Source organism: Diabrotica virgifera, chromosome 1, assembly GCF_917563875.1.
Source record: "Diabrotica virgifera virgifera chromosome 1, PGI_DIABVI_V3a".
Lineage (NCBI taxonomy): Eukaryota > Metazoa > Arthropoda > Insecta > Coleoptera > Chrysomelidae > Diabrotica > Diabrotica virgifera.
In genome coordinates, this window is record NC_065443.1 from 96376163 (window position 1) to 96398318 (window position 22156).

A 22156-nucleotide genomic window follows, 5' to 3' on the forward strand; every position below is an offset into this window, starting at 1 on the left:
GCGACAACACGCATCCCTGTCTCACTCCACGTCTGATTTCAATTTCCTCTGACAGCTGATCATTAACATATATTTTTGCTCGTTGCTTATAGTATAAATTCGATATAATCCTGATGTCATTATAGTCCAGTTTCTTTGATTCCAGGACATGCATTAATTGTTCATGTCGTACTTTGTCTAAGTATGTTAAGTGAAAAAAGCTTCACGAGTTCCCAGGCCTTTGCGAAACCCAAATTGCGTATCATTAATGTCTATGTCCAGTTTATGATATATTCGGTTATGGATGACTTTCAGTAGCAACTTTAGCACATGGGACATCAAACTAATGGTGCGGTAGTCGCCGCATTCTCTTGCGTTTTTCTTTTTAGGGAGGCAAATAAAGATTGACGTCAACCATTCTTTGGGTAATGTGCCTGAAGAATGGCACGACATGAACAGGAAGATCAAAATACCCAGGTTTAGATATATGAAGCAGGTAGAACAACACATAAAAACCCCAAAAATCACTAACTGCAAGCTTAAAGCCTCTAATAGATCAGAATTGCAGGAGATCTTAGACCAGACCAAGACCAACAAAGGTTTGTGACGCTACTGAAGATGATACACGATCTAAAAATATTAGAAAGCAGAAATTGAAGAAAAAAGCTAAGAATACAATAAAAAGAGGATATTTGAGACTGTAGTGAAAAGTATCACCCTATACAGCTGCGAGGTATGGCCACTGAAAGAAAGGACACTGGCTGTTGCCAGTGTTCTTTCTTTCAGTGAGAGCTGAGAGCAACTGAAATTCATTTTTGGAGAAGAGCAGCAGGTAGATCTAGAAGAGAAAGGATTACCAATGAATGCATGAGCGAAATAATGGGAATAAAAGGAACAATAAAGGATGATTGATCAACAAAACAACTTATCTGGTTTGGACATATTTATATACAAAGAAAGGATGAACAACGAATATCAAAGGAAATACTAAAATGGCAACAAGGAAAGAAAAAACAAGGCAGACCTAGAAAAAGTTAAAGCGAAGGAATAAAGAACTGAGAGAACGAAATATAGAAGAGGACCTATGGAACAACCGGACTAAGTGGCTATTGTAAGTTGGAAAATGTCAGAGAACATTATAAACCAACAAGTAGGTAGTGTTAGCTAAAAATGCAAATGAGTGGAGAGGATTAATTAAACTGTCAAAGTCCTAAGCTAGGCTGTGGAGAATGGTGATGATAACTATATAGTCTTTTTAGTCTTTTACCAGTTTGAAATTTGTGATTTTGGCGAACTTTATTCCTTATGTAAAAGAAATGAATGGAATTGGAATGTATGAATATATGAATTCTAAAATTATTGTTATACAAATATACTGGGTGTTTGGTAAAGAATGGGCCATAGCTTAACCTCAGATTCCTGAGGTTAAAATAGGTAGATTTAATCTAACTTACCTTAGTACAAAAGTTGATAATAACCGAAATACAGGGTGTCAAAGTTAAACTTTTATTTTATTTATTTTTGAATATTTCCTGACAGGCATTTTTAACAACACGGAATTTGGTAAGTGGTGCTGGCACTATATATCCTACTAAATTATGTTAAACAAACCTTTCTGTCTACTACCAGAGATGTACGATGGGGGAACGTAATTGGTTGACCCTTCCCAAACTCTACGCCACTGGCGGAATTGCTATTTTAGTGAAATTTTTTGATTCTCTAATACTTTCTATGTAAATAACTCTTCAGTTCATTCTACGTTCGACGCTTGGCAAGGAGAGTCACTGTTATCACACTCTTCTTCAAAACAGCCAGTAGAAAAGCATTTATGCTTGAAAACTCGTAAAAGTTAGTACACGAGTATAAAATCAAGATCATCCTAAAAATCAACAACCAACCAAGTAAAAAAGCAGCAATAATAATAAAAAATAAAAATACCACAGGGAGTGGCTGTTATAGCGTGCTGTAACGGTCACTGTTCAAAGTAAGTGAGGCATCGAAAACACAAACTAGGTGAGTTGGGTGTAAGTCAAAACGTCTTCTTGGGTAGTGGTTTAGGGGCAGCTTGCTGCTTCTGGACATCCCTTGGGGGCGTTTTAGATAGATCGCGTGGTCCGAGGCGCTTGGCGAGCGCTACCCCTCTTCCTCCGAAGGACAAGACATTCTTCGAGCCTAACGAGGTTCTCTCGTTGCCGGTTTTTTTTGGTGAGTCTGCCACTGGCTAGGAGGAAAAGGGTAATAAAATATCCGCTCTTTCAATAAATCAGTCCCACAGAAATCATACCACGAGACAATCCAGGCCCCTGAGATGGAGAACACATCGTCTCAGGGGACTCACCCTCTCAATCTCAATACCATTGCTAATCTCTGCGACCTAGAGTCACTAAGCCAAACAAGCGAAGATGCTCGCTATATTTCCGACCTCCAGGCAAAGCTGGTAGAAGCGGCCGAGAGGTACCCAGGAGTTGTCCCACGACTTCTCAAAAATATCAGCGCAGCCCTTCCAACGCCATCCGAAGCCTCCGACGACTCAATGACTCAGTCGGAGTATAACTTGGCATTCCCGGGGTTGTCACCTGTCAGAGAGTCCGTAGGCTCGGAGGGTGATGCTTCGGATGTCGAGTCTAATACTCTCGACCAAAGTCTACCCAAGAGGCCAATCACTCGCTCTATGTCGGTTGAGTCCGTTCTCTCCTCTGGCTTGCCCTTTCAGGCGCAGAGTAAGAGGAAGAGGAAGAACCGCAAGAGAGCTAATAGAGCAAAAAAAATAGACACGCAGGCAGTTGCCACAGCCTCCATTCCCGCATCTGACTCAGCATCCACTGTCGCTCGGGTTCCTTCGACCCCAGCTACTCATCTCGCTCAGGTTCCTTCGACCTCAGCGTCCACACTCCCTACCAGTTCTCCTGCTAAGCAGCCTACAAGCTACCATTATAAAATCTTAAACATTCCGCAGGTCTATGATACCCAGAGGAAGTTCAGCCAACTGGTTAACACCAGGGAACTTCTTGCTGGCGTATTGATCAATGCCAAATTGGTCCTCAATGACCACCTAGCTTTCATCGAGACCAATCGACAGATTGATCTCAGATCTACCACCAAAAGGCTCCAGGAGAGAACTGGGGAGCCCACAATAGTTATCGAGCCCAAAGGCTCTCGTCCTCCCCGTTCTGCCCAACCTCAAAGTATTCATAAATTGTCAGAGTTCCAAGTAGTCATGACTGACATAGACCCAGAATTAACCAAAGAGGAAATCAGCCAAAGCCTCAAAGAAGTGGATTTTCCCTTCAACAAAATCCACCGCATAATTTCCAGAAGGACGAATCAACCCACGAGGCTAGTCCGGCTGTACCTCGACTCCGAGGCGCATTTCAAAATGGCCCTTGCTAAAGGCATCTGCATAGATAGCCTGATAAGGACCTGCGAAGCGCCTAGGACCTTTGCCATCGCCCGACCGACCTCCAAATATTGTAGCCGATGCTGCAAAAGCGGTCATGACATCTCCGAATGCGAGCAACGCCGTGTGGTCTGCCCTAACTGCGGGGGCGGAGACCACAAGGCAGCCGAGTGTCCAAGTCTAAACAACCCAACCTGCCCTAATTGCAAGGGTAAACACCCAGCGTGGCACCCTAGCTGTCCTAAGAGGCAGGAGGAGCCACGCACCGTAAAAGAATATAAACCTCTTGCTGTCGAGAGGAGGTCACCATCTGCGACACTGAGTGAAGAGCTCAAAATCATCCTTCAATTTACCACCACGTTACTTCTAAACGTGCTCCCTGATCGTAGGGACATCATTGGTAAATACTCCTCTGAGCTCTCCTCTGCCCTCTTCGGCAACTCAATGGTGCCACACAATAGGAACAACAGGTTAGAAATAACCTTTGTTCCTAACAACTAAATTTCCAGTCACATTCAACTGTGTAATAGGTACAATCAACTGTCAGGGTATTGGTAGGAAAAGAGCCCTAATTAAACACCTACTTCTAGATAACAACATCCAAATTCTCTCCCTAACCGATACCCGATGCAAATCTACACCAAATTTTTCAGGATACACATCCTACCATATTTCTAAAAGCCAGGTCAGTCACGGAAATGGCTTACTCATCCACAATAGCATACCTACCTCCCCTCACATCCTTCCCCCACATATCCAATTTCCTGACATCGATTTCCTGGCAGTTGATATACATGTACAAAATAATAACATCATTACGATAATCTCGTACTACAAACATCCAGATCAGCCCCTTTCCAACCTGCTAGTAGAGTACTTTTCATCTCTAAATGCAGCAGTGTTAATGGGCGATTTCAATAGCAGACATACCCAATTCGGTGACACTTCCACAAATGCTTCAGGCAGAGAACTATCCAACATGCTTCTCGATCTGCCCATTTTCCGAGTCACAAATGAAGATGTCACGTTCTTCAGTCACGTGGGGATGTCCATCATTGACCATATCTTGTGTACCAATACACTATTTGATCTGGTTGATGATGAATGTACCACAGCTGACTCAATAACCTCTGACCACCTTCCATTGCTAGTCAAAACTAGCTTCACAGAACCTCCTCAACCTAGAGCTGCAATATATAAACGAGATTATCGTAAAGCTAACTGGGATCTTTTTCAAGATTACGTCAGCCATAATATTCCTCAGTTAGGTGAAATGTCGACTATTAACGATGTTGACACAGGGATCTCACAAATTGAAAGTCTTCTACAAGAAGCTTCCTCCCTAGCCATTCCAATCACAAGATACAATCCATATACTCCAACTCTACCTCCGAGAATAATCGCAAAAATCAAAATAAAGCGACGATTAATCAGAGAGTATAAAAGATTCAGAGACCCCCTTATCAAAACAGAATACAACCGACTCTCGGCTTCCATAAGACTTGAGGTAAACAGGCTGAAACAACTACAGTGGATGCGTGTCACCTCTGGTCTGGATTACCGAGACGGTGGTAAATTCTGGAACAACTTCAAAATCCTAACAAGGCAAAAATCTAAACCACATTCACATCTCATTGTTAACGACATCATACTAAATAATCCACAAGATAAGGCTGAGGCTTTTAAAAGCTCACTTCAGTCAGTCTTTATCACTCCCAACAACCCCAACTTCGACGAGCGACACAGACGTACTGTCGAACTGAGAGTGGAAGATATACTCGAAACCCCCATCCAGCACATGGCAGCTTACCCTCATCCGATGGTAGCTCCTGTGCAGGATGAAACCGTCAGGCAGATGTGTAATTTTGGCAAAAACACATCTCCTGGCCCTGATGGTATCCACAGAAGATGCCTCAAAAAACTTCCTGAGAGTATTATCCCGCTGCTTACACAAACAATCAATGCCTGCCTCAAGCTGAGCTACTTTCCAGCCTCATGGAAGGTAGCCAGCACTGTTATGATTCCCAAACCGGGAAAACCCCCCACCAGCACTGAATCCTATAGACCAATTTCTCTACTCAACACTCTAGGTAAAGTCTACGAGAGGATCCTTAAGGAGAGACTCGTAGAATTCCTAGATGCCAATCATCTTCTTCCCACTTTTCAATTTGGATTCAGAGCGGAACATTCCACGCGAAATGCATTGATTGAAGCAGCCACCTTCATCTCCCAAGCAATTAACGAGCGTCAAAGACACGCAATAGGCATATTCCTAGATGTCCAAAAGGCTTTCGATCAAGTCTGGCATGCCGGACTGATTGAAAAATTACGCCGTTTTGGACTGCCAATAACCTTTATCAAAATCATACACTCCTATCTCTCAGATCGAACAGTTCGCGTCAAAGTCGCAGAAGTATTATCCACCTCTTTCACTCCACAAGCGGGAGTGCCACAAGGCTCAGTACTAGCCCCAATATTATACACAGTCTACAATAGTGACGTTCCCAAACCAGCTAGACAATCCGAGTCAGTCCTACTATTTGCAGATGATACTGCCCTTCTCACCGCAGGCTCTTCAAGGGGCACTCGTGTAGAGCCCTCTGTATTCGAAAAAGCACAAACATTGCTGGACAAAATGGTCAGATGGTGTAACAGGTGGAGAGTAACGCTCAACGCCACGAAAACCCAGATGATCGCCTTCAGACATCCTAATAGCCGAAACTCCTTCGTGGAGGCTAGGATAGTTCTCCAGGGAGAGAGACTCGAATATCATCCTTCGGTGGTCTATTTGGGAGTTCATTTCGACTGGACTCTCAACTGGAACACCGACGTTACAAACACCTTAAACAAGGTAAGGAAGAGAGCTCGTCTCCTGGGAGCACTTTCGGGAAGGTTTGGAGGTACGTCCAGCAAAACACTTGTACACACGTACAAAACATTCATAAGACCTATAATTGATAACAGATCGTGCCTCTATACGCTGCTAAAACCACGAGCCAACAAAAGAATAGCTGCCACAGAACGCAGGGTTCTGAGGAAGTGCCTGAGGAAGGGAAGGATGTATCCATCTGTACTAGTACATCCACTCGCTAAAGTCCCCAAAATTGTCGACAGAATCAGTTCTCTCGGCAGCAAGTACACAATGCGCGTCATCAACGGCTCTAACATTAGAGCCAAAAATATCCTAAAAACACCTTGCAATAGGCGCGGTTTTAGACTCACCGGGATTCCCAAAAACAAAGTTCCGTTCCCTCCGGCTAAACTTCTTCAATTAGCTAGAAACGAACTTCCCGATGAGTTCCACGAAATACTAGAAAATACTCCCCTACTATATCGCAGGTAACCAAACTGCATCCCAAACGCTGAATCCAAGAGCCGTTCCACTAGTGACAGCTACCTTCGCTGCTTGGCAGGTACCTAACGCAGAGATTAGCAATACAGAACATAGCATACTTCTTCTCGCTCGCTCCAGCTAACCCAGCACTAGCAAAAACCACTGTCTAACCCCACACTTCACTACAACACGATACTCTTTCGGAAACAACCATGTTCCACACACTCCCGGAAAAAAAAAAAAGGGAGTTCCAGTACCCTGAAGAGGCTTAAGCCTAAACGGGGATATAAACAACATGTCTTGATTGATTGATTGATGTAAATAACATACTCTTCATTTTTAACAATAAAGACATTAGTTTTTGAGATATTTGAAGCTAAAAACGAAGGAGCATAATACATTAATCAAAATAAGTGTGCATTTTCATTTTTAACTTCAAATATCTCGAAAACTAATGACTTTATCGTTACGAATGAGGAGTATATTATTTGCATAGAAAGTATTGGAGAATCTAAAAATTATGCTAAAATAGCAGTTTCACCAGTGGCGTAGAATTTGGGAAGGATCAACCATTCACTTTCCCCTGTTGTACGCCTCTGGTAGTAGCCAGAAACGATTATTTAACATAATCTGATTGATCTGATTGAAAAGGTTCAAAAACGATTCTTGAGGTTTCTTTATGTCAGAAAGTTTGGTATCTATCCCTACATGATTTCCTATAATGCTATGCTAACTTGTTTTAAAGTTCAGCGACTGGATAATAGAAGACATTTTCATTCAGCCCTTTTTATATACTATGTTGTAAATCACATTAAATATAAAGATTGCTTTTTTATAAATAGTATTAAATTTCATGTTCCAAAAACACATTTAAGAATTAATAACAAACGACTGTTCTCAACTAATAAGACTGATTGTTCACCCATAAATAAGATGTTAGAAGAATGTAACCATATGATAATTAACTGTGATATAGACTTTTTAAATTCTTCTGTGAAACAAATAAAAGTTGCTTCTGAAACAAATTTCTAGTATACAAAAGTTGTCGTAAAATTTTATTTAGATGTAATTATTTTAGGTCTGGATCCCGCGTATGAAAAAAAAGTTGATTAATAGCAAGCTGAAAATTTGTTAATATTCTTGTTCTCATGATCATTTTTCAGTGCGTCATTAATTATGACGTCATATACTGTATTGGGTGTGTCGAGACTTATTTCATGTAATTATTGACGAATCTGACAGATGCCACAATCGTACTTAGCCATAGGTGAAAAGCTTGTGGAATTAAACTAATTAGTAATTTAGTAATTTGATTTTTTCACAATATGTTAACATGTAGGTATTTTTTATAAAGGGGAATAAAATTAAAAAGTAAACAATATTGTTAATTAAATTTATAAATATGGAAACATTAAAAAATGACACAAAACTGTCCATAAACTGTGTTTTTATCTTCTTCTCTAGGTGCTGTCTCCGCTTCAAAAGTTAACAATCATCAGAGAGATCTTTATTTCTGAAACAGCGGCTCTAAATAATTCATTGTTATTACATCCAAACCAGTTCCTAAGGTTCTTCAGCCATGAGTTACGTCTCCTTACTATGGATCTTTTTCTTGCATAATGACCTGGAGTATTTGATATACATCTCTCATCACATGTCCCATATATCTCAGTTTTCTTCTTATTTGTTAGTTCTCGTTCCTTATGCGTAAGTCTCATTAATGACAGGTACATAAAATACTGACCTGAATAATAACCGTCACTTGACTCTTTGACACTTCTAAAAAATGGCCAAAATGGACAAAGTTTTTGTCAAATGTTCGTAATATGTGTATCTGATTGGCTAGAAAAAACGCGCATTCTAAATATCAACGAATCAAAGGTAGGTTAGGAATAGACATCTTATGTATATAACCATTGTAATGCTGCATTATTTTTGTGTTTAATCACTGAGCTACTGCTTTTTCCGTCTCATTTAATTTAATGCATTAGAGAGAAATCGAAAAACTGTGACGCACTGAAAAATGATCATGAGAACAAGAATAGCTTAAGGGTGTCTAGTCGGATAAACTTTGATATATGGGAACACTGTAACAGGGGCAGTTTTAATTGCGGAACAGGTTAAAAATTTGAAACGGTCACACCACGAAAATGGCACATTTATTTTGTCCGACAGAACAGACTTAAACTCTCCGAACAGAGATTAAACTCTCATGCAAAAATCAGACTGATATTTATCACCTGTCATAATTCCTGGTATTTGACATATTCTACATGTTCCACTCATTAAAACGCCCATTTGGTGATAAATAGCAATCTGATTTTTGCATGAGAGTTTAATCTCTGTTCGAAGAGTTTAAGTCTGTTCTGTCGGACAAAATAAATGTGCCGTTTTCGTGGTGTGACCTTTCCAAATTTTTAACCTGTTCCAAAATTAGAACTTCCCCTGTTCCAGTGTTCCCATATATAAAAGTTTGTCCGACTAGATACCCGTAAGCTATTAACAAATTTTCAGCTTGCTATTAATCAACTTTTTTTTCATATGCGGGATCCAGACCTATTTGTCTAGATGTATTTGTAGTGTTTTTTTTACTTGTTCTATTCTGTTTAGGTTTAGTACTTAATATAGGAATGAGTTTTTAGCAGTAGTAAGCACTCTTTTAATGTAATAACAATTATTTTGTGTATTAAAGGAGGTTAAATAAATAAATAAATAAATAAATAATTGAGTAGAGTGTACAGTGCCTACACTTTCTGCCAAGTATGAATAGAATAGAAATAGAGAAAAGCTTTCTCAGGATTCACAAGTTACATACAAATATAAATTGCCAATAGAGAGAATGGTGTCAATTACAATTTATAATGGTTGCTGTAACAACCAACACGTAACATAAAAGTAATATTAAATATAATAATAATAACAGTGACATTTAGATTCAGATAAGGGCCCTCAGTCTCCCTGCAGGTCAGCTTGAAGGTATTCTTCCACTTTGTACGATTCAAGGTGTATGAGCAACTGTTGAACAGACTTTCTATATTTATTTATGTCAGTTTCTATTTTGATGCTGTAAGGCATCATGATATGGATATGTCAAATTATTTTTAAAGTATTCTTTTTTTTTTTTAATAATTTATTCTTTATTTAAAACTTTCAGAACTATGTGTGCCCGGTACGATAAAACTATTTGACATATCCTTATGATACTTGGCAGAAAGTGTAGGTACTGTACATCCTACTAAATTATGTTAAATAATTATTTCTGGCTACTACCAGAGGTGAACAACAGTGGAAAGTGAATGGTTGACCCTTCCCAAATTCTATGTCACTGATGAAACTGCTATTTTAGGATAATTTTTAGATTCTGCAATACTTTCAATGCAAATAATATACTCTTCATTCGTAATGATATAAGTCAATAGTTTTCGAGATATTTAAAGTTAAAAATGAAAAGGCACACTTATTTTGATTAATGTATTATGATCCTTCGTTTCTAGCTTCAAATATCTCGAAAACTAATGGCTTTATTGTTACGAATGAAGAGGATGTTATTTACAAAGAGAGTATTGTAGAATCAAAAAATTGCACTAAAATAGCAATTCCGTCAGTGACGTAGAATTTGGGAAGGGTCAACCATTCACATTCCCCTGTCGTATGCCTCTGGGAAACGCTTGTTTAACATAATTTAGTAGGGTGAACAGTTAGTACAAGCACCACTTACTAAATTTCGTGTTGTTGTCCCATGCCTGTCAGGAAATATTCAAAAATAAATAAAATAAAAGTTTAACTTTGACACCCTGTATTTCAGTTATTATCAACTTTTGTACTACGGTAAGTTAGCTTAAATCGACCTATTTTAACCTCAGGAATCTGAGGTTAAGCTATGGCCCATTCTTTACCAAACACCCTGTATAAACTATCATAACAATGGGTGCATTCAGATGACCACAGCGGATGACTGTCAGCACAATTCGGCTTAGTGGTTGTATCTGGCAGTAATAGGGAACGCTTAGTTAATCTCTCAGTCACTCACTTCCACTGGTGTCCTCTGAACGCTACTGCTTAGGCTACGGCTCCACAGGCGAGAAATTGACGCTAGCAGTAGCAGTAAAATGAACTTAAGGTTCCGCGGAACGGAATGGGAATAGCTGAACCGACTACACACAAGTCCTGTAGTCGGTACAGTTCGGCTATTCCTATTCCGTTCCGTGGAACCTTAAGTTCATTTTACTGCTACTGCTAGCGTCAATTTCTCGCCCGTGGAGCCGTTCGCTTACTCAGCTGTCCAGCGGCTTTGGTCCTCTGAAGACACCCATAATTTTGGATTCATGAATGACAGGTGAATTAAATAGCTAAATAGGTCAATCAATGAAACGCTTTGAAATATAATTTTAATTAAATGAAAACATAAAATATGGGTATAATATAACTTTCTTTCATAAATATTTCATGAATCTTTTCTCAATAATTTATATTAAACAAAAGACCCTGCTGGTTAGTGAATATTTGTTAGTAACTGATATTTTATAAATATAGAGCTTGCATGAATTGAATTTACCTAATTATTTTACTGAAAGAGCAGAGAATAATAATTGGATAGATTTTTAAATTATTAATGTTAACCTCATGAAGTTCATGATATTGCGGTAGCCATTTTGATTTTGATTGCCTTACCTAGAAAATAAAACTGCACTGTAGCCTTATTAAATCGTAATTAAACACTAAAAAATAATATGTAAGTAAGTAAACCGACTCTTAAATATATTAATTTGCGTAAAAAATAAGTCTAAAATCACTTTAAGATATTTTTAACACTATTCACTTCACTAATTCAGCATTGACATAAAATGTCCAATGACGCATAGAAAAAAGTGTTGTGTGATTTGGTAGAATGCGATCTTACCCTTCAAAAAATATGTCACGTATTTCAGCACCTGGAAAATTGGAAGGATACTACAAATCTGGCCTCCACATAAGTGGTCTGTAGCTTCGACATGATAGGTGTGAAATTTTAAACGTTCTTGCTGTTGATTGGATAGGAAGGGTAGCGTTATCTAGCCTCCACGCTAGGTACACCATAGCCTCCATACGGTACTTCCAATATTTAATATTATTTTATTCAAGTGGACAATAAAGGTAAAACACAAACAACTTTTGTTTCTTAATTATTTATTTATACAATAATGTGACATTTTACATAGAAATATGAGTATTTAATTTCGATTAAATATATGTTTACTTGTTGAATTTATCGGCTGCATACAACAGCTGATCGGTCATTAGACCCAACAACAAAACGCGAAATAAAATGTGTATTTTAAAACTGTTGGATAAACAGTACCTACAATCAGAAAAACTTACCTTTAAAAAGGTACTCGATTATGAAATAACAAAAATATCAAAAAACACGACTGAATATCAGCTTTTTATGGTGACACAAACTAAACACAAACACCAACCAAACACATCACATAACCGACCATATAAAATAAGTGAACGACAACGAACGAACGAACACGAACACAGATTACAGATTCACAGATAGCGCAGGATTTGTCAAAAGTCATGTTCCACCAATCACAATGCCGACATCAGCGCCTCTGACTAAACGGAAGGAAAATAAATACGATTACATGTTTTTTATTAGAGTTAGCGGGGCATGCAATGACGTAAAAGTAAAACCATGGGCTGCGAACTCAATGGAAAAAATTGGTTCCATATATATAGTGAGCTTCCGGAATTAGAGATGGCGACACATAATGTAGATCGCTAATATATGTGGTACAAGGCTAATTGAAAAGAAGAAGAATATTTGACAATTGAATTTTGAGTTGGACAGTGGTGTTTATTTTGTAACAGCGTTGCCACATTCAGCAGATTTCTACTTTTTGGATAGATTTTTGATATATTTTTTTTTAATTCTAGTAAGCAATATTTTTTAGTAGGTTTTTGGTATACAGTGATGAGCACGTTAATAACCGGCAAAAAAGCTCAAAAGATGGAAAACATAATACATTGCGAAACAAAAAGAGATGAAACTAGTGGAGGTGGAAATTATCGTTATAAACGTATTAATTAACATTACATTACATAGTTTTCCACCTGTAGACGTCTGTGACAGGAGTATTTTATAAAATTCTACTCTCACAGTGACAGTTGTCATACCTCTGATACGTCTAAAGGTGAGAAACTATGTAATGTAATGGTATTTTAGACGTTTATAAAGGCCGCGTCTCACCATCAAATAATTTGATCAAACAGTTTGAGCAAACCTGACGTACTTGAGGAAGTACGTCAAAGTGACGTCACAATTGCAGTTTTTTTGAAATTCTAAAAATCTGTGCTCTCACTATCAGTCTAGTTTGATCAAATTTTTTGTATTGAGTTGTCTAATTTGTTTGTACTTTATTTAAAATTAAAATTTTTCATTATTATCCACAATGAACACTCAGGATGTGACGTCACTAACTGTCACTTTCAGTTTGCTCAAACCAGTTTGATCAAATTATTTGATCGTGGGACGCGGCCTTAACGATAATTTCCACCTCCACTAGTTTCATCTCTTTTTGTTTAGCAATGTATTATGTTTTCCATCTTTTGAGCTATTTTGCCGGTTATTAGCGCGCTCATCACTGTATATCAACATTTTCTGTGCTATTCGCTCCGAGCGTTAACAAAGTGTCAAAGCATAATCGACCGACCTGCTCATGGTGGCGGTTTTTTGAAATTTTATAAGGACGCTTTGTGTATGTTTAAATGAGATATTTAAAAAAAATGCCGTGTCACGCTAGTGATACTATGTATTAACATAAACAGAAAATAAAAACGCACTTAATCTGATATAAATTCTTCACTTTCCAATATTGATTATCAGTTTGATTTTGTATACATAACCTCACTATCGCAGTTTATGTCAATAAATCTTTATTAACGAAAAAGAAAATATTTTTGTTGCACTATAAATTACAGTATAAATTAATAACTAATGAATTCTAACAATTGTATTCGGTTATTATCACTACAAAATAAAATATTCAAGTTTAACAAAATAATCCCATAAGACTCAATGTTAAAACGTCCTTACAAAATCTGACAGCGTGTCACGTGACTGTAAGTAGAGGGGAGACGCACGGAGCCAATATGCATTATGACTAAAATGAAATTAACTTTTTAATAGTATTTACATTTTTGACATCTTGTTACAATTTCCTAATGTCATTACTGAAAATAAGATTCAGGACGTAGGTATGAATACAGAGATTAGGATTAGAGAAATGAAACTGGAGTCTGATACCAAACTTTCTTGTTTCAAGCAGCAGTGCAGTAGTGTTTCGGATAATATTTATATAACGAAGAGTTTTGACATTCGGTGAGGCTATTAAAATTAGGCTAACGACGGAAAACTAAAATATGTATGTAAAATGTAACTTTGCAAAAATAATGTGTTTACCCGTTTCTATTAACGTAAAATGAGAAAGATTTTTTTCCGGTTTTAATCGTATTACAACTGATGATCGCAATAAACTTTTGAATAAATAGTTATTTATGATATAAGTGTTAAAAGTACACGTTTAAAACACGCATGTGAAAGTTTGCAGAATGAGCGAAGCGAGTTCTGCAAATTCACATGAGTGCCTTAAACATGTACTTTTTAACACGCATATCATACAATATTTTTTCTACAAACGTAATTACAGGACAATATCTACAAAAACTTTTACTTGAACTTGACTGACATTCCATTTTTATATTTTTTTGACATTACATCAAATTGCCGTATTGCGGTCAATACGAACTGCAGTGCCTTAAAATTTTTAAAGCACTAGTTCCTTGAAGTAACATTTTTAACGCTCGTATGGAGTGCTAAAAATTGCATTTTTAACACGGTTGTAGAAAAAAATGTATTTTCATGATTATTTGTCAGAGAAGGTATGAATCACAAACCATACAACTCATAGACGTTTCACGTAAATTATCAAGGTCAAGACCACGTATGAATGAGGTTGGGAATTGTACCAAATTTGATCCAGACATGCATATGTTAAAATCAATGGATGACAAAATATTATATAAAAATATTAAATATAAAACTGATAAAAATTAATTAAGTACCTAGGTCATTTTTTTTCCCTGTTAAAATATAAAAAAAGTTTGGTTTTTTTACATTCACGTTATACTTATTTATTTCTAGTTAGACAAGGCGAAAACGGCGGGTTCGAAGGGAAAAATATTCCCATGAAATTTTTTTGCATAATCACATTCGTGAGACATCCCAGAATAAGGTTCAAGAAGTCGCCCACGAGAAAAGTGGGCCAATTTTTTTTTTAACAATTTTTTTTTAATCAAATTGCAAGAATCAATATTTTTGGGCCGAACAATTTTTTCTTTAATTTTTTGGACCATTCTGGACAAAAAACGTCTCTTATAATTTTTCTCTAAAGTTGATCGTTTTCGACTTATAAGCAATTTAAAATTGAAAAAAACGAAAAATGACGATTTTCAAGGCTTAATAACTCGGTTAAAATGTATTATTATGATAGTCAATATATGACTAAATTAAAGCTTAAAGCCCCCCCTACAAGATCCTGAAGAAATTTTTGTCATTATTTTATTACTAAGCTGTTATTTTTAAGTAATAATAATAAGCACCATGCACGTGTGCGGGGCTGTAAATGCTGAGTGCGAGAGAGAAGCCATTCCAGCAGTCCAATTGTGCATCTTACTCGCACTCACATTTACAGCAGCGTCAATACGATGTAACCACTCATTGTTATTCATTAAAAATAACAGCTTAGTAGTAAATTAATGACACTGATTTCTTCAGGATCATGTAACGGAGACTTTAAACTTTGATTTAGTCACTTTCTGACTTTCAAAATAATAATTTTGACCGAGTTATTAAGTCTTAAAAATTGCCATTTTCGCGTTTTTCAAATTTTAACTTGCTTATAACTCGAAAAAGATCAACTTTAGAGAAAAATTATAACAGACCTTTTTTGTCCAGAATGGTCCAAAAAACCTAAAAAAAAATTAGTCCGGGCAAAAAATATTGATTTTTACAATTTGATTAAAAAAAAATTGTTAAAAAAAATTGGCCCACTTTTCTCGTGGGCGACTTCTTGAACCTTATTCTGGGATGTGTCACGAATGTGATTATGCAAAAATATCTCATGGGAATATTTTTCCCAACGAACCCGCCGTTTCCGCCTTGTCTAAGTTAAGTTAGCTGCTGTTTTTATTATAAAAAAACCTAAATTATATTCAAATAAGTTAATAAAGTTTTAATTCTTGATTTAGTAGATTTTAGCCAAGCATGCAATATATTTCCTAAATAAAATACGGCAACGTTGTCTTGTATTGAATTGAGTGCGTCATTTTGTAATTGTTGTGTTGTGTATGCGTTTTATATCAATTTTATACAATATTTTAATATTAAGTTTTTATCCCGTACCCAAGTGATTAGTGAAGTGAATGTTTCATATTTTAGTTATTAATAGACATTTTTACAGTGTATAAATTATTTTTCTTCCCTCAACTGTGCCTAGTTGTTTCCAGGTAATGTTAATAATTCCTAAGGTAGAAAGACAATTATTTTACATTATATGTTATGAAAACAATGAATTCATGTCAAAATTTATATAAATAATAATTATTACTGTCATTTGTTGGTTTCATTATTGTTCTTACATACATACTTATCATTTTTTAAATATAATCGCTGCTCATGCTAAATTCTATGTTTGTGTATGTTATTAATTTTTTGTTTTTGCAATAATTATTTTTATTTTTATGGTTTCTGTAATAAAAATATTTTTATTGCAAAAACTAAAAATTAATAACGTGCACATTATAGAATTTGGTATGAATAGCGAAGCTTCCAAAACGGTACAGATATCTTCCCAAAATGTTACAGAGATCTTCCAAATCGTTACAGAAATCTTCCAACTGTAAAGGCTTAGTTGGCTTCCAAAAATATCGACGGCGTTGCAATATGGGACCAATTTGGCCTATAGAGTTCCCTATCTACCTCACCCCCTAATCTATGAGTAAAACTCAAATACTCAAATGAAAGCAGGAAGGAAGAAGGAGAGGGCAGGGTCAATTCTGTCAAATCAAATGTGAAAGAAAAGGATATGACGTACGCAAAATCGATTTTCTATTCTACACGGTATACAACTTTTCTTACAATGTTGTTCTGAAGCTATTTCCTTGTGGCATTTTTATAATATTAACTATCTTTAATCGATTTAATTTTTTTTCTTAAAGTATGTAGGATGGCATGTAAAAATTACGTGATAAATCAATAAAAAATTGTTTAGTTTATTAATAGAAAATATTTGTGTACTGCCAGTGCCAGATATTTGTTTTTCATTGGGTTTCTTAGCTGTAGCGCAGTATGTGGCTTTAAAAATAATTATATTTAAGCATTAAACGTTCGGTGATTAAACTGTGGCTATTACATAGATTTAAGAGGAAAGGGGTTTTCATTAATCTAAGGGCTGTAAGAAAACGTTGCGTGCCAACTATGATTAGGTATATATGATAAGTTGTGTGATCTTTTCTTTTATTATTAGAGGCCATTGACATGATTCTTTCTTGAAGGGTGTCTATTTGTTGGATATATGCGTTTGCGAGCATCATAGCAAATCTGTTTTATTATGTAGTAACTGCAGGAAATAATTTCGTTTTCTTTACGAAGTACCCAGACAAAAGTGCTTACCACCACCACTGAGTTAACTGGGTACTGGGTAAATTCCAATGATGTGGAGGTCAACGACATAGCCCAAAAAAGAAGTAGAAGAAGAAGTACACATAACATAACCACACATAACCTAATATTTATTTACAAATTTACATAAAACGTAAAATTAATTTTGATCTGAATTTTTATAAAAATGGACTCAAAAGTAAAGAAAAAGCAAAATAAAACTAATGCAATAGAAAATTTAGAAGATTATTCCAAAGAGGTAAAACAGTTTAAAATTTCCAATACTAGGATTTTAATTTGTAATTCATCTTTTAGGAACTAATTCAAAAAATCAAAACATTGTCAGCTCATAACTTCCAGTTAAAAAACTTGCTTTCAAAAAGTACAGCAACAGCATCTGGGGAGAAGCCTGTAAAACAGACCAAACCATTTGATTTTTCCAGGTATGAATATACAATATAAATGTTCCAAATTATTAAATGGTTAGACTATTCAAAGTAAAAAGTATTTTTATGAATAACCCTAAGGAAAAAATCTGTATTTTAACACATTGCGTGCGGGTGTCTGATCCTAAGATGATCCTACTCACGACTGACAAAAATATACATTACAGCAGTTTACTACGAAAGCAGTTTCTTAACGAAAAGTCTTGGATTTCAATTATTGTTTATTATTTTTATTTCAATTATTCTAATTGTGTAAAAGTAGTAACCTTTGCATCTGGGGCTTTTCGTCTTCCTCGTATTATGAGAGATGTCGCTGTTTTGCATCTCAAAAGGTGGATTCATTGCATCGTCACAGTATAAAGAGGGATAGTAGAACCACTCTCCGAAAAATTGGAAGTAAAATCTGTAGTCGTGCATGGCGACCTCGCAATGTTGGCAGTCGCTTTTGCCCCACTCTCGCATTGCTATTCGCATAGAAACGTACGGCTTTCAACAGGGAAAACCTGCATCCACCATTGGTGAATTACCAATTGCGTACTGCCGGTATTACTTCCTGAGATCAAAGCGCTGACAGAAGAGTGATTTTACTGTGGAACCTCTATATACTGGGGCATTGTGATGTTTTCCCTTAAATAGGCAGGGTTTGTTGATTTTGTTTTAGAGTTGTGACTGCATAGCTTCACTGAGGATGCATAGATGCTGAAATAGCTATATGGAGATGGTGGTTTAACTCTGAATCAAATGAAAACAAAAACTGCCTTTATGTTTTTCATCTTTACTCAGATTTGAGTACCCGAAACTGTCTTTCGGTCCTTTTCCTAGACAAGGCCTAATACATGTGGCCTAAATGTCCTTTATTTGCTTTCTTCTATATTCGTCGTCTCTTGTGCTTATATATTGTAAAAGCCGGAGATACGGGATGCAGCCAGAAAGCAGTTTCTTAACGAAAAGTCTTTTTTTTTTTTTTTTCCTGGAAGCCGTCTGTTGTGAACCGGTTGTACTGCAGCCACTTGGCTTATTGTACATCTTCCATTGTTTATGAAACCCATTCCAGAATTCTGGAACCCTGTACCAGCTTGTACAGGTCTAGTGGGTGGGTGCCATATAATTTTGGAGTCATTTCGATGTCTCCGAAAAGTGTTTGCCGCCTCCGATCCAATGCCTCACAGTCATGCAAAATATGGTTGACTGTTTCAGGTTCTCTGTTACAGAGTCTGCAGCTCAAGTCTCCATGAAACAGCCCCATTGTATGCAGGTGACCCTTAACTGGCGCATGTCCAGTGAGGAAACCTGTTATGACTCTGAGCTGATTCCTGCTTGTTTTCAGCAGTAACTCAGCTCTACTAGCACATGTCCGTCCGATACACATCTTGCCATGTGTTTGACCGGGTACACTCTCCCAGTGTGAGTTGTGTTGGCTTCGGATCCAGGCTTTTTTTCGTTCGCGGACGGTGCTTTTTGGCACTCCCACGGCCGGCTCTGGACCCAGGTATTTTGTAGCTGATGCTCTCTTGGCAAGTGCATCAGCTCTTTCATTGCCGTATATGCCCCGATGACCTGGAACCCATACCAGTATAACACTGTTATGTTGTGCCAGTCTATCAAGTTTTTGTCGACATTCCCACACCAGCCTAGAGTTCACCTTAGGGCTTATAAGAGCCCCAATGGCTGCTTGGCTATCTGTGCATATGTTAACCCGCTGCAGTTCGAATGCCCTCAGGTTGTTTTCTCTTGCACACTGCAAGATTGCAAAAATCTCTGTCTGAAATACGGAGGTACATTCTCCCAGTGGAATAGAAATGTTGAAATTTCCACCACTATAGAATATTCCTGCGCCCGAACCGTCTGCAGTTTTAGACCCGTCCGTATACCAGGTGCAACCCTGCAGTCTGGGTCGAGAGTTTCCTCTGTCCCATTCGTCTCGTGGGCAAATGTCCACTTGAAAAGGTACTTCAGGCATATATCTTGATGTCATATGGTCAGAAATCATCATCCATTCGGCATCATTAATTTCATTCGTTATTTTACTATGTCCTGATTTAACTGGTACGTTGCTCAGGTTTTCTCGCAGTCTATAATAACCCATTCTCGCCTCACCTCTTATTGTTATATGTAAAGGAGGGAGATCCAGTAGTGCCTCCATAGCTGCCGTAGGTGTGCCCCTCATAGCCCCCGTGATCCCGAGACAAGCAAGTCTTTGCACCTTGCTTAATTTGATGATGGCACTTTTTTGCTGCACTTTTGGCCACCATACCACTGATGCATATGTAATTGTGGGTTTTACTACCATGTTATAAGTCCAATATACCATGTCTGGTCTCAAACCCCACATTTTTCCATGAGTACGTCTGGCTACCATTAACGTAGATACCGCTCTCTTCGTTATTCTTTCTATCTGCTGATTCCAAGTAAGTCTTGAGTCTAATATTATCCCGAGATACTTTACTTCACTCACCAGATTTAAATGTATACCATTTAGACTTAGAGGACCCAATTCCTCTGAATTCCTTCTTTTAGTAAATTTCATGATTTTGGACTTTAGAGGACTGATGTTAAGCCCTACATTTGAAGTCCATTCTGTAACTACTGTCAGAGCCTGTTGCATTCGATCTCTGACTGTACCATTAAATTTTCCGTGGGCTAAGATGACTAGGTCATCCGCATAGCCCAGGACGTGATGCCTATCGTTGTCGAGTCTAGCTATCAGGCCATCCATGACCAGATTCCACAATAGAGGAGATAAGACTCCCCCCTGTGGGCAGCCTCTGGCTACCTGAGCTGACACTGTATCCCCTAGCAACGTAGCATATATCACACGGCTTCTCAGCATGCAGTCTATCCATCTACAGCTTGTTTCGTCTATTCCTTTTAGACGGATCGCCCTTGTGATCGCTTCGTAAGAGGTGTTGTCAAATGCTCCCTCAATATCGAGAAATGCACCCAACATCACCTCTTGGTTTTCTAGAACGTACTCCACTCTCTGTACAAGATGGTGCAGTGCCGTTTCTGTGGAGACTCCCGCTCGATATGCATATTGTCCCCGATGTATCGGACTTTCAACCAATACACCATCCCTGATATGCCTATCGAGCAGTTTTTCTAAGGTCTTCAGTACGAATGACATCAGACTTAATGGCCGCAGAGACTTGGCCCTTTCCTGTCCGATTTTGCCAGGTTTGGGTATAAAAGCCACCCTTATCAGCCTCCATGCTTTTGGTATGTACCCCAGCCCTAAACTAGCCTGCAGTATCTTACACAATTTTTTGAAAAGAAGGTCGTTTCCCTTCTGTAGAAGTATTGGATAAATCCCGTCCGGACCCGGTGATTTATATGGCTCGAATGAGTTTATTGCCCATTTGATTTTGTCCTGGTTTATAACTTCTTTTGCCACATGCCAGTTTTCCCTAGAACCATAATTCATGATATCCAGTCCGGTTTGCCATGTGTCTAGTGGTATCAGTTTTGTCTCAGACTCAGGAAAGTGCACCCTGAAAAGCTCTTTCAGGGTGTCTTCACCATTCTGAGTGTATTCACCTGACTCTTTTTGGAGCGAGGGAATACTTATCTGAGGGTCCTTTGAGAGAACTTTATGGAGCCTTGCCATTTCTGAAGTCCCTTCTATCTCTTCACAATGCCTTCTCCACGATTCTCTTTTTGCCCTTCTCAGTTCCTTATTGTAGTCAGTCAGAGCTTTGCGATAATCGCCCCACTCGCCTGACCTTTTGGCGAAATTAAATTTTCGTCTAACCTCTGTCCTTTGATTTGCAAGATTATGATTCCACCAGGGAACTTTCCTGTTGGAATTCCTGACTATCTCCGGACAGTTGTCTTCGAACGCTGACGTGACAATCTCTTGAAATTGTTCGGCAGCCATGTCTAGGTCCAATGTATGCCTTATCTTCCCGCTAATCCTGCCTAAGCTATATTCTATGTCTGCTTGATATGCTTCCCAGTTTGTTTTACGAGGATTACGATAAGTTTCCTTGATAAGCTCATTGCCTGTCATTTCAAAACAAATGTGTCGATGGTCTGAAAAGGACACCTCATCTGACACATGCCAGTTTTTCACAGTTCTAGCCACGTTAGTCGTGGCAACTGTTATATCAATCACCTCCTTCCGTCGTGAAGTCACGAAGGTTGGTTTGTTTCCTACGTTTAATATGTCTAAATTATGTTGCATTATAAACTGTAGTACTGACTCACCTCTTGCATTGGTGTTTGTACTGCCCCAAGTCAGATGGTGCGCATTCGCATCACAGCCAATGATCAATTGCAATCCATTTTTCCTGCAATCT

At 37.7% G+C, this 22156-nt stretch overlaps 2 protein-coding genes across 4 annotated transcripts in view; one reads left to right on the plus strand and one right to left on the minus strand.

Moving 5' to 3' along the window:
• The window catches only part of LOC114333939 (leukocyte receptor cluster member 8 homolog), a 45939-nt gene extending 33584 nt beyond the window's left edge, over window positions 1-12355 (minus strand). Inside the window, exon 1 of one of the 3 annotated variants that reach the window (XM_050657508.1) lies at window positions 12069-12355. The gene's annotated coding sequence lies outside the window, so the exon portion shown is untranslated. Of the gene's footprint in view, window positions 1-11381; window positions 11583-11610 lie in introns of those variants that run through there. The other 2 variants (XM_050657503.1, XM_028283942.2) reach the window with 2 other exon arrangements.
• Window positions 12356-17286: 4931 nt separating this feature from the next.
• Window positions 17287-22156, plus strand: part of LOC114333938 (tRNA pseudouridine(38/39) synthase) — a 58748-nt gene continuing 53878 nt past the window's right edge. Inside the window, exons 1-2 of the mRNA XM_028283941.2 lie at window positions 17287-17674; window positions 17731-17858. Coding sequence (XP_028139742.2) covers window positions 17603-17674; window positions 17731-17858 — 200 coding nt within the window. The 5' untranslated portion in view covers window positions 17287-17602. The remainder of the gene's footprint in view (window positions 17675-17730; window positions 17859-22156) is intronic.